General features: G+C 34.4%; 1 protein-coding gene across 2 annotated transcripts in view; it reads left to right on the top strand.

Annotated features, from left to right (window-relative positions):
* Window positions 1-1388: 1388 nt before the first annotated feature.
* The window catches only part of LOC129279879 (voltage-gated purine nucleotide uniporter SLC17A9-like), a 28197-nt gene continuing 16701 nt past the window's right edge, over window positions 1389-12884 (top strand). Inside the window, exons 1-5 of one of the 2 annotated variants that reach the window (XM_064111968.1) lie at window positions 1389-1581; window positions 6904-7030; window positions 9377-9596; window positions 10438-10537; window positions 12176-12412. In XM_064111968.1, the coding sequence (XP_063968038.1) occupies window positions 1496-1581; window positions 6904-7030; window positions 9377-9596; window positions 10438-10537; window positions 12176-12412 (770 nt within the window). In that variant the 5' untranslated portion in view covers window positions 1389-1495. The remainder of the gene's footprint in view (window positions 1582-6903; window positions 7031-9376; window positions 9597-10437; window positions 10538-12175; window positions 12413-12884) is intronic. The other variant, XM_064111967.1, reaches the window with a different exon arrangement.

Below are 12884 nucleotides of genomic sequence, written 5' to 3'. Positions count from 1 at the left end.
AAGGAAGTGTCCACTTCTTCATCAGTTCGTATACAACGCAACGTGCAGAAGAGCTCGAATGGCTTACAATATTTTTATATATTTTTTTATTGTGAAACTCTTGGGAATTTTATGTACATTTATTTGTAATATTATACTGAAGTGAGCAAGACTATAATCAGCGTTTGAATTCATGAACAGATATATATATCACTATGAAACAAGATGAGAAATTTTCATTTCCATAAATTGACCTCAATTTTTGCGTTTATTGCTAATTTACCCCTCCTCCCATTTCCCTCACTTTTCTTTACCTTTTGACTTTGTCATACACTTCTATTCTTTATTCCTTCTTTCTTTTTTTTTAATCATGTTTATAGGATATTCTTCATCGATAAGGCAAAAAATCTCAGTAGTCTCTTCATGATAGAGTTTTTTTATCAAAAATAATGTTTGTTTGTTTTAATGTTTTTATACTTCTTTCATCAATGGGCATATAGTATCATGGAGACAATTAAATCGTGCCAAGCAAAAGACTCTTTGGTAGAGGTGAAGATGGCAGAGGTAAAAAATGGCAGAGGCAAAAATGGCAGAGGTGAAAATTGCATTGGTAAAAATGGCGGAGGCATTAATGTCAGAGGTAATAGTGGCAGAGGAAAAATTGCAGAGGCAAAAATGGCAGGGCCAAAAAATGATAGCAGAGGCAAAACGGCAGAGGCAAAATTAACTTGTGCTGTTGATGGCGTAGGCAAAAATGGCAGAGGTAAACTTGACAGAGGTAAAAATGGCAGAGGCAAAATGGCAGATGTAAAAATGTCTGAGGTAAACATGACAGAGGTAAAAATGAAAGAGGCAAAAATGGCGGAGGCAAAAATAAAAATAAAATAATTACAGAGGTAATGACAGAGGAAACACTGAGTGGTAGAGGTTAAAAATGGCAGAGTGGATCCAACTGGGGGGGGGGGGGGTTAAGAGGGAAGCAGCTAAAGAGATTGAGTATGATCACTATGATGGGAGGAATAAAGTGGAAGGGTTCAGATGGAAAGAAAAGAGGGTCGATTGAACTTAGGGATTTAGGCGAGATGCCGCCGCATGCCGGGGCGAGATCTCGATGGACGAAAAGCTCTTTTTCAATCTATTGGTAGCCTATTTCCCAGCATAACATCCAGAAAGTCATTGAACTGCATACATGTCGAACGTCTTAATTATTCATGTAATTTGCTAAATGCAAATTATCTTTGTGATGCGAGACAAGAGGTTACATCTATAAAGGAATATAGTTATTTTAATGTAATATTTGAGAGTATTTCAATCCTTTAGCATATTTTCTGAGAAATTAGTTTTCTTTTACATTCATTATTATTAAATTTGGAGTCTGAGTCAAAGCTAGATTTACACGTACACAAAATAAAAACATGCATGTACTATATAACGTCGCAGTCTGATCTTGCGAACGAACATCCTTTGGAAATATCAAAGTGAAATAATACGTTTTGAAGAGGAATGACAGATAAACATGATATCCCCTGCATCTCCGCCTCCTTTGAAGATTGTTCTAGACTCGAAGAGTGATCCATATTCCAAGTCATCTCAATGGAACGAGTAAGTTTTTGTCCACGAACGTACGTAATCTGAAAGCTTGGCAATGCGATTGTCGGACTGAGCTACCGCTGAGGCTGAGCGGAGCCTCCCCTGTTGTCTGCCGGTCTTGGCACGGGTGCTTGGGTGGGGAGGAGTACGTAGCGGTCAGGGGTGGTAATGGTATTCTGAATCTGAGGTAATTTTATCTTTGAAATATTTTATTTTATCTCTTAAAATGAAATTGGTTTTCTGAGTAAGCCTGAGTCATATCGATTATTTTGAAAACTGTTGTTCGACAGCTTTAATTCGATTGAACATCGATGCATCAAATTTTGAAGGCGGGGAAAATCGAGTCAAATTTGTTTGCTCCAGCCGTCGATGCACGCACTGCGAATGCGACGGTATGCGCTGGGAGGGTAAGCGTTGCACAAGCAGATGACAGAGCAAAGTTCGTTTGTATTTTCCATGATCTGCCCTCAATTTATTAGTATTAATAATACAACCAGTAGAGGCGCACGGCCAATATGGGAGACTCTCCATCCAATAGGGGAGACAATCTCCCACATTGGAGACTTACTTTGCAAAAGGACAAAAGAAACAACACCAACAAAAGCATGATTTTTTCCACCCAAAATTTTGTCTCACTGAGGTCAGAAGCCCATTTGTTTTGTGTGTGATTGACAACAAAAATCCTTATCAAAACAAAAGTAGACGGTGAATTTTTAAAGTAGATGGTGAAAAGGGGTAATTTTTCATGAGGAATCTGCTTATCACATTTTTATTTGCCGCCAAGTTAATCCTTTTGCAGCAAATGTAAACAAAGGAAATTGGACTCCAAAACTGGAGACTGTCTCTAGGTATGTGCGAATACGGGCGCATCGCGAGCGCTGGTTTTGGCTGCACGGTTTTCGCGCGGGTTTCGCTGCAAGTGGCATCGCCTCTGTCTGGGAGGCTCATCGAAAATGGGGTTTCATGCGCATGCGCACATAGTTGATGCAATCTCGTGCCTTGATACAGACAGTTGAAAATGTGCTCTTTCTGTACATATAAGTTTCAATGTGGATACTCGCCTGTGAAGTGTGGATATCGGAGCTTGAAAGTTCATCAAATTTTTGGATGCGCAAATGATCGAAATTTTTTAACGGTAAGTAGAACTACGATCCAATTATGTATCTGAATTGTTATAGAATATATTCAAATCAACAAAAAAATAAAAATTAAAAGATTCTATCGTTGAGCTCTCCAGATATAAGAGAAGCGAGCTACCCTTGTCACAGCCGGTCTCTCGGCAGTCGAGCTGCCCGATGCGGTGGGCTCCCGTCCGTCTTTCGGCAGTCGAGCTACCGGTACCCGATGCGGAGGGCTTGGTGACGGGAGCGGTCGATAGTGAGTCGTTCATGCTGGATTTAACTGGATCTAAATTGTTTACTTGATAATATTGTGCCTTTTTCTGAAAATGTCTGTCATTATACCGTAGATTGTTATTCTGATATTGATTTAAATATATACATTTTGTCACAAAAACATTCTTTCCTCCTAAGGTTATAGAGTCAACATGTTTTACTTTGATTGTTCAATCATGTTTTATCATTTGGAAACTGGATTCTTTTGGAAGTGGAATATTAATGTTGACTTATTAAATTAAAATGCAAAATCTATAGTGTTTCTTTTTTTTCTTTTGTAGAAAAAAAATATATTTTGAAACTTTTCAATCATGTTTCATTATTTTGAGACTGAATTTGCTTTTGAAAGGGGAATATCATAAATGTTGACTTTTTAATTAAAATGCAAAAATTGTTAATTTTTCAGTTTCTTTTTTAATATATTTTTTAAAGTTTCTTTTTTAAATTATTGTATTGTTTATTTTTTCATTTTTGGGGGGTCATATTTCATTATTAGGAGACTGGATTTGCTTTTGAAAGGAGAATATCTTAAATGTTGATTTTTTTTTATTAAAATGCACGAACTAGATGTTGTTTATTTTTTTGTTGTAATTTTTTTCACTCTTGTAAGAAAATACATGAAAACTCAGAGGAAAGAATATTTCATTTCCAGATGGGTCAAGTCATGTATTTATGTTTTCTTTATTATTAATTTTACTATTTATTTTTTTATTCACTTTTCTTTTTTTAGGGGCGCAGGTGGGGGTTGTGTTTTGAATCGGAAAATGGGGATGGGATTGGTACAAGTTTTTGTGTCACTTTTGTTTCTCTTGTTTTTAGTGCTTGTTTGGAGCTTTGATGTCTGTTTTGTTGTTGTTTAGAGCTTTGTTATATATTTTTCCTGGTTGTTTTTTGTTTTGTTTTGAAAGAAATAGACCACTCTTTTCCTTTTCTTTTGGCTTCGACTAATAATTTGAATTTATTTATTTTTCTTTAAAAAGAGAGCTCAAACAGGGCCTTAGTAATACAATGTATGTATACAAATATAAGACATTGACAACTGATAGAATATATTAAAACTTAATTTTCGTCCTTCTTGATACTTGAAATAAATTGCATACAATTCTACATACATATTTTACACTCAGCTGCTCATTCCTTCTAAAAAAATGTAATCACATGTCCATTGTCTCTCAAATCAAAAGCTACATATTATACATGTATAACAAATTGTTGAAACAATAGAATACATAAGGAATTGGTGAAACAATCAAAATCATCAGAAAAAAGCACACATATTTTTATTTGGTCATACAAAGTACAAAAGAAAATGTTTTATATGTAAAAAAGGACCCCCGTACATACACATATACAAAATTACAATACTAAGTTGAAAAAGAGCTTGTAATTTATATCAGAAAAACAAAGAAATACATTAGAAATTACAATAACAATACTTTAGACAAATTCATTTAGGAAATTATCTACATGATGCTGTCTTGATGCCAACTAAATTATATGAATTATCTATCATAATCACCTTCATTTGGCAAAAAAAGAGGCGAGTAATTGTGATTTTGTGTTATTTGCATAATTAATTAGAATTAATTAGAAGAAATTATTTTACACATAATAAGAAAAATTACAAGATGAATTGATATACATCAATTGAGCATTCTCTCACCTTTCCATTGATACCTAAATTACTTCATAGGACTCAAAAACAAAGGGTTCTGTACTCCATTGACTTTACATTAAGACAATGACCACAAATTTGGATGAATATGCGCAACTTAAACTGGAATAACTTTCTAATTTCTTGATGAAAATTAAAGTTCTTGGTATCATTTTAAAGGTCTTTTTAAGAGCTTTCAAGTGATACCAAATTTATTCATATTTGATGATTTTCATTTTTTTTGTCACATACCTACTGTCTCTGAAATTGGATACCCAAATTCTTTACAAAAGTCTCTGATATTGGAGATAATCTCCCACATTGGAGACAGTCTCCAATATTGGCCGTGCGCCTCTACTGACAACTGTTGTAAATATTAATAGCAATAAATTGAGGGCAGTTACAGGCGTTAAAGAAAATTATAAAAACAATGTTTCAAGTTACCCCGCGTTCCAACCAACCCCGATCTCCCCTACACTCACTCTCCCGAAACGACAGGCATGCTTGCCAGCAACAAGTGCTATACCTAGGCTATAACCTAGTCTTGAGGACGCCATGATGATGACTTTTTTAATTAAAATCCTGACATATACTTCATCATTGGCGTCTTGAATCGCCTCTCATAGAACTAAAGGAGAACCATGTAAACACAGATGGATTTCCCTAGGATATCCATCTTTTAAGACAAAAATCACGTAAAGTTTATGAATTTTATTGACTTTTACACCTTCCTACGCCTAATGCGTAGGAAGGTTTAAAAAAATGTTAGATAAAAATGTAAAAAAAATGAAGGTTTCTTACCTAACTGATGCCGCGTAGACCCCTCGATCCACATGTAAACAACGCAAATACAAAAGCGTCGACCCTTGATCCGCTTAAATGTATGACGTACTTCCGATTAGCAATGCGGTTATGAAGAACAATTTATAGATAAAAATTATTATTTCACAAATACTAAAATTTATTATGTGATTATAAATAATTATTATACTAAGTCATCATCATGGCGTCCTCAAGACTATGCTATACCAGCGGAGAGCACTGTAACTTGCCTGAGATGTAGTTGGATAAAAAATGAGCTCCAAATTGATGGGAATAAGTATCATACGTAATTTTCTCTGGATGGTATTGAATGCTGATATACCGATTGTGAGGAAAGATTGTGGAATATGAGTTATGACGATGTTCGAGAATTAATCCTGATATGATATTCCATTTTTTATTTTAGACACAAGTGAAGAGCATGCGATCGAAATAAATACGAATGTCTCGGATCGAGCTCTAAATTTATATAAATTATTATTGGATCTTAAATAATTACGATTTAATAAGATTTTATGGCCATACTAAAAATATTGACAATGTCAGCAAAGTATGTTATGTTCATATGGAAGTATTAATACTGTCATTATTTTTATTTTTATTCCATCGTCTACCTCTCAGCTCTGGACGTCTCTGAAAAAAGAAGCACAATGTGCATGCTCTTTCGATGACGTATGACAAATTTTCCATTCATGAATTCAGAGTCCAAAGTTGGGCACAAACGAGCTTCAAATAGATTGGAAAAAATATCAAACATAATTTTCTCTGTTTTGTCATGTAAAATGTTATCATATGGTGATAGTACAATCTTGAAAAGAGTTGCTGCATATTGACAATGTTCGAGTATCAATCCTGACGTGATAATATTTTTTAAAGACAAGTGCAATCACTCACGTCGATCTTGATGTGATGTCCGTCATTAAAAATTGATATGATCCATACAAATGTTTCACATCAAGCTCTAAATTCATTTTAATGATTATCATATATGCAAATTATTGTTAAAATTACAATTAATGTTCTATGGTCATGATATTGATATTGTTCATGAAAGCAAGGTTTATTTTACGTTGATCGCATCAATTTTCTGGTTTGATTAAAGCGCAGTACTGCGCATGCGGGATCGATGGCGCTGAATTTCATGAATTCATCGTGCATGAGTTATCTCAGCACGAGCAGACAAGTAAGACTCAAACTCTGATCGAAATAAACTTCAAATTAATGGTGAATAGGCATCATAATTACACAGTCGGTTTCATTTTTTGGGGAATATTTGTAGTAGTCAAGTTAGACATTACTATTTATTTTGGCCGGCTGATGTATCAATCTATTTTTTTTTTCGATGCACCGATTTTGCAAAATCTGCACCGGCGCTTGATGACATCGATCAAACACCGATTTAAAAATCGATTCGACTCAGGCTAAATGATGAGATCCATTGTTCCTCTTATTATCTCTTTGTAGCTCAGAGAGAAGACTATGGACAGTTCTGCTCTTTGTTATGACATCAGTTCTGTTCTCTGCTCGGACTATCGTACCTCTGGTCGCAGTGAATGTATCAAAAGAATTTGGCTGGGATAAAGCTGATACTGTAAGTAATTCTTAAATGTGACATGTCAAGTCCACCCCAGAAAAATGTTGATTTGAATCAATAGAGAAATATCAAACAAGCACAATGCTGAAAATTTCATCAAAATCGAATGTAAAATAAGAAAGTTGCGACATTATAAACTTTTGCTTATTGTTCACAATTGAGAGGGTCGATGATGTCCCCTCACTCTCTATTTCTTTTGTTTGTTATTGTTTGAATTATATAATATTTCAATTTTTACACATTTGACAATAAGGACCAACTTGACTGAACCATAAAGTGTTAAACAATGGTAACTCCACATGTTCAGGGAGGAATAAGACATTGTAATATAGCACAATGAGGATAATACTAATATTTTGTCTAAAGTTTCCAATGCTTAGGTATTATGTACAGGTTAAGATTTTATCTCCCTTTATCTATATTATTTACTTTGTATAATGTTACCATATCTTTCATATTGTATTGTACTTTGGGGTAACAGCAGCCGTACTAAATTAGATTCTCTGCATAAAGTTCAAAAGAAATGTGTACGCATCTGCACAGGCAGTCATTATCTTTCTCATTCAGCCCCCCTATTTTACAAGTTGAAAACTCTGAATATATATTATCTCTATGAATATCATACTGCATTGATTGGTTTTATGTACTCTCAGGGTCTTCTTCCAAATTCTATATCTTCATATTTCTCTCTCAATTATCAAATACATGTACATAATTATAATACTTGTAGTTCAAATTTGATACATTTGTGGAAAGTTCAGAATACACTGTATCAGAAGTCCGTGCGTCATAATTTACCTATTATATGGAATTCCCTCCCAAGTAATCAAATGTAAAACGTTATTACATTTTAAGAGGGTATTGAAAAAATATCTTTTATCTCTTCACATTTGAGTATTACAATGTTTACCATTTATCAATTTACATTAATATATACCTAACTTTAACTTGGCATCTAATTCCTCTGAAAGCTGATGGATGTGTCATGTGGGGTGAGTGTGTTTTGTGTGTTATGGTGTGCATGTAGATGTACATAATACCCTTGTAAGACTATTCTGATATGTTTTTTAAAGGGGTGGGGGTGGGGTATAACAAATTGAAGATTCTAATATGCCTGTATCGCAATGTAAAATGTAGTACATATATTTGAGGGAACTTTTACCCACAAAGCCTTAAATGCCTTTCTTATTAAAGTTCTCTTTATTTCATTTCATATTTTCATGTATTTGTATATTGGCATATTATGGAATATCTTTTTATTGAAATGAAATAAAATGGATTCAATCAATCAATCAATCAATCAAAAATAGAATATTTCATATTTCAGATAATAAAATACAAAAGAAATAGTGACGTCATCAGTCCCCTCATTTGCATACAGACCAGGATGTGTTTGTTTTGTGAAATTAATGAAACTTTAAAATATTATAACTTTCTTACTTTACATCCGATTTTGATAAAATTTTCAGTGTTATTCGAGTTGTGTTTTTATCTTTTTATTAGAATCAACTTTTTGTTGGGATGGACCTGTCCTTTAAGAGGGAGGATTATGGATTTAAATTTTTGTGATTCTGCTGGGCATGGAATATCTGGAAAACATTCTAACCCTCCATAAGTGTCCACAAATATACATTGCTTTAATCTGGTCTTATCAACTTTAAATGCACACCCAAACCCTGTTCAGCACTTCCCAGGACTTAGACCTGTAACTTTCGGCTGATCAAATGGGAACGCTAGCAAAGTGATCTTCCAAACTGGTTTCCGTAACCGGTTTACAGTAAACTACTTTTAGAAAGTATAATGAGAATGGTGTCTATAAAGAATAATCCAACACCATGGCCGTGGATATCCTATGCATTGGTTTCAATACCTCTCTCGATGGCCTTGGATATTTGTTATGCCCTGTTTTATTTTTACCACAGAAATGTAGCCTTTGAGAATAAATGGCTTTGACCTATTAATATTGAATTTTAACATTTGACATCCTTCCTATTTCTCTCTTTCACTCTAAAAAAAATTGGGTAAAAATGCTCCATGAGGGTAATCATGTGTCCAACCAACATTGGGCATTTCTCTTGGGCATTTTATTTATCCAATGTGATGGAAATTTTGCCCATTCTAAAGTAATTGCTGCTTTTTTTTAACCTTACTGGACAATATGCTTCCCGCATTGGGTAGATTACTGCCCTAAATTGGTTGGACACATAATTACCCTTGTGCTGGTTGAAATTTTACCCAATATTTTTCGCAGTGTTCTTATTTGAAAAAAAAATCCTAAATAATCTGATGATTATTTGATTATAATGAAAATTACCTCTTCTTTGATATTTATCTTACACACAGGGGCTTGTCCTAGGTTCCTTCTTCTGGGGCTATCCCATTGCTCAGATACCTGGGGGTGTAATGAGCGATAAGATCGGAGGGGATTATGTGATCATTCGAGCAGCATTTATATGGGGCGGAGTCACCATCGTCACACCATTAATCCCTTATCTATTCACGACAAAAGGAGGGACTATCATGTCTATGACCGTACTTCGATTTTTAATGGGTCTTACACAAGGTCAGTAAACACAGATTTCATAAATCAATTTTGAATAATGATCAAGTTAGGAAATGATTTTTGTTTCATGGAATATTTTTTTGCCACATACATTAGGCCCAATTGCTGAATTTGGGCTATTTCTTTCATTTCAAAAGCTCATTTTATTGCTCAAGGAATAATTACACTGTAAAAGCATATCTCATTATTCTGCTGTATGTAGAATATTGATTTTCTAGATATTTTTTACTATTGTGAGTGACAGTTCTTGGGTCAACTTTAGAAAAGATGGTTGCCCCAAAGCATTCCGTTTTGCAAATTAAAAGGGCGCTCTTTGGCTGCCATTAGGGCAAAATTGCCAGTTGCCCTCATGTATTTTATACGCTGGGATGATAGTCATGATAAGTTCTTTTTTTTCTCTCTCTCTCTCTCTCATTTGTTGTTCACAAATGAGAGACAGATCTACATATTGTAGTTCACATATTTGAGTTTTGAAATAGAGATTCCAACTTAATAACTTAAGTTTAACTGATTATATTTTCTACTTCATAGTCATCTCTAGACTTTACTCTTTGTATAGGTTATCTTTGTGTTATCATTTATTTAATTCAACGTGCAATAAATGAATACAATCTGGACAGTTGTCACCGAGCTTTATTGTCGTCAGTGGCAAGAGCTATGCTACATGTATGTGTGTTTTTGTTTCAGGAGGTCCCTACCCATGACTGACTAGTTTACTTAGTCAAAATGTTACTTTTATCCTGCTATGTGTATTTATGTTTCAAGTGTTCATTATCCATCGCTGACTACTTTACTTTGTCAGAAGGCTACTTTTACCATGCTATGTGTGTTTATGTTTCAGGCGTTCATTATCCGTCACTGACTAGTTTACTTAGTCAAAAGGTGGCAGCCGATAAGAGGGCGTATGTCATGTCATGTGTGTTTGCAGCTAGTTCTTTAGGGTAAGTAGGTGGTGACGCGACAATTGCTTTGGGTTTAATTTCATCAGGGATGCTCCAGGCTGAGAATAATTTGATTTAAACAGATAAAGAAAAATCAGACAAACAAAACACTGAAAATTTGATCAAATCGGACTAGGAATAACAAAGTTATGGCATTTTAAAGATTTGCATTATTCCGGTGAATCAGTTGGAGGCATGTCTTCATGAATATTCAATGAGCAACTTGATGATATCATATCCCCACTTGTTTTTCGTATTTTATTATATGAAATTAGGTTAATGGATTGACAACTGATTTAGTGCATCAGATATTCATTGCTGCAACTTATTTCATTGTAAAGGAGACACATTATTCTTACATATATGAAAAAATGAAACAATTATGATTTCATGTAATAACATAAGAAATTAGAAGGTGGGGACGTGACATCATCAGTCAATCTAATGAATATTCATGATGACATGCATATAACTAATTTCACAAAATATTGCTGAACTTTAAAATTCAAATTTGTTATCCGATTCTGATGAAATGTTCAGCAGTTTGCTCTGTAAATCTTACTCTATTATTTTAGATATAAATATTTTCAGCCCGGAGTACCCCTTTAAGATGTACATGTAGTGTTAGGGTTGCAATAGGGTTTTATGTTAGGTTTAGGGTAGTGTGTAGTGTTAAACCCAGGGTTGAAGCTGGTCGTTCGATTAGTGTGTGGAATTTAGAGCGGAGCAAATTGGCGCCAGAGCAGATGTCATGGAACCAAGTAGGTTTTTTTTCAGATAAAATCTCCCAAATTTTTATTGCTTTTTGAAGGAAATTGAGAAGGAATTACACAAATTGGCCATTCTTGGTCATGTGTGTGATAGAAGTTGTGACAAATCATGACTTTTATTATGAATCTCAAAATTTGAGAGACTTATAAATAATTATAATGATTTTGAAAGTTTAATTTTATTTTGTAATTCACAGGAAATTCAAAATGAAATTAAACTTTCAAAATCATGCTGTGTGAAGTCACACACGTAACCCACTTCTGTTGACCTCTGACCTTGAACCTGCATATTGGAGACAGCAAAAAGTATCTCCAAACGATAGCTGACTAAACATGTTAATGTTGTATAAGCTTTGATTTTAAATCTCTTACAATTGTTATATTTACAACTAATTCAAATGAAGATTTGTTGCAATTTTGGTCACACACATGACCAAGAATGGCCCAAATAGCCATCAGATGAAGAGCTTGGAAAAACCTTATTAAAGGGGGAATCCAAGTTAAACAACAGGAATTTAATTGTTTGTTTAATCAGAGAAGTAGGTAGTTAAAAGTTTGAATGAGATCAGACACACATATATTTTTTCTTTTAAGTCATGAAATGTAAATCTTTGTACTATATGAATACATGTCAGTGGCCTTAAAGAGATTTAACTGTAGTTGTATATTATCTTATGTAGTGTTTTTTTTTTTTTTTTTTTTAATCAGAGAAGTACATGTAGATGGTTAAAAGTAAATGAAATCTGATACATAATTTTGTTCAAGTCAAGAAATGTTACATGTATCTCTGTACTTTATGAACAGATTTATGTGGCTTCAAGAGATTCAGCTGTAGTTGTAGCTTTCTTTCTTTTGTTTTCCAACACAGTACACTCCTCACCGGTGCAATAGGTTCAATTATAATGGATCATTCCAACTGGCATTACGTCTTCTATTTCTTTGGTATCATCTCTATCGTCGTAGCAACTGTCATCCAATCATTCTCGAGGAAACAGAGGAGAAAAACATTCTTCTCATTCCAAAATGGTCGAGCAGGAACGAGGAAGGAGGATGAAGAAAAGAAAAGCCTGCCTATCATGAAGCTTCTTACTAAGAAACCTTTTTGGTGAGTCAGTTCTGGGCCTATGTTTCATAAAACTTTTTATAATGAAAAAATTTCAATAGCAGTTAAAAGCTACTGAAAATCCTTCAATCTGATTGGCTGATGTTAAATTTGTTGTAGAAATTGCGCATTTGTTATTATAAACTAGTCTTTCTGAAACGGAACCCTGCTTTGTTCTATTTTCGGTCTCAAGTGGTAGAACACCTAACCCAGTAGGCATACGTTTGGTTTATGATTGATTGAGAAGAGATTGTAGTAATATAGGCTATGCAATTCAACTACACAACCTATTGCATCATACCAATTCAAGGGGGGGGGGGGGTAGTCTGCAGGCATATGACTTGCTCTTTCAATTTCAGTATACAATCAGTGCACAAGTCATCGTAGGCTGCGTATTCATACCATTCGGACCACTTAACTGGAGAGGCGAGTTTGCATAGCAGACCGGGAGGGGTTCACAATTGGTTGAGAAACT

Source organism: Lytechinus pictus, chromosome 17 (genome assembly GCF_037042905.1).
Source record: "Lytechinus pictus isolate F3 Inbred chromosome 17, Lp3.0, whole genome shotgun sequence".
Taxonomy (NCBI): Eukaryota; Metazoa; Echinodermata; class Echinoidea; order Temnopleuroida; family Toxopneustidae; genus Lytechinus; species Lytechinus pictus.
Note: the sequence above shows the minus strand (reverse complement) of the source record. Positions and strands in the feature narration are given on the sequence as shown.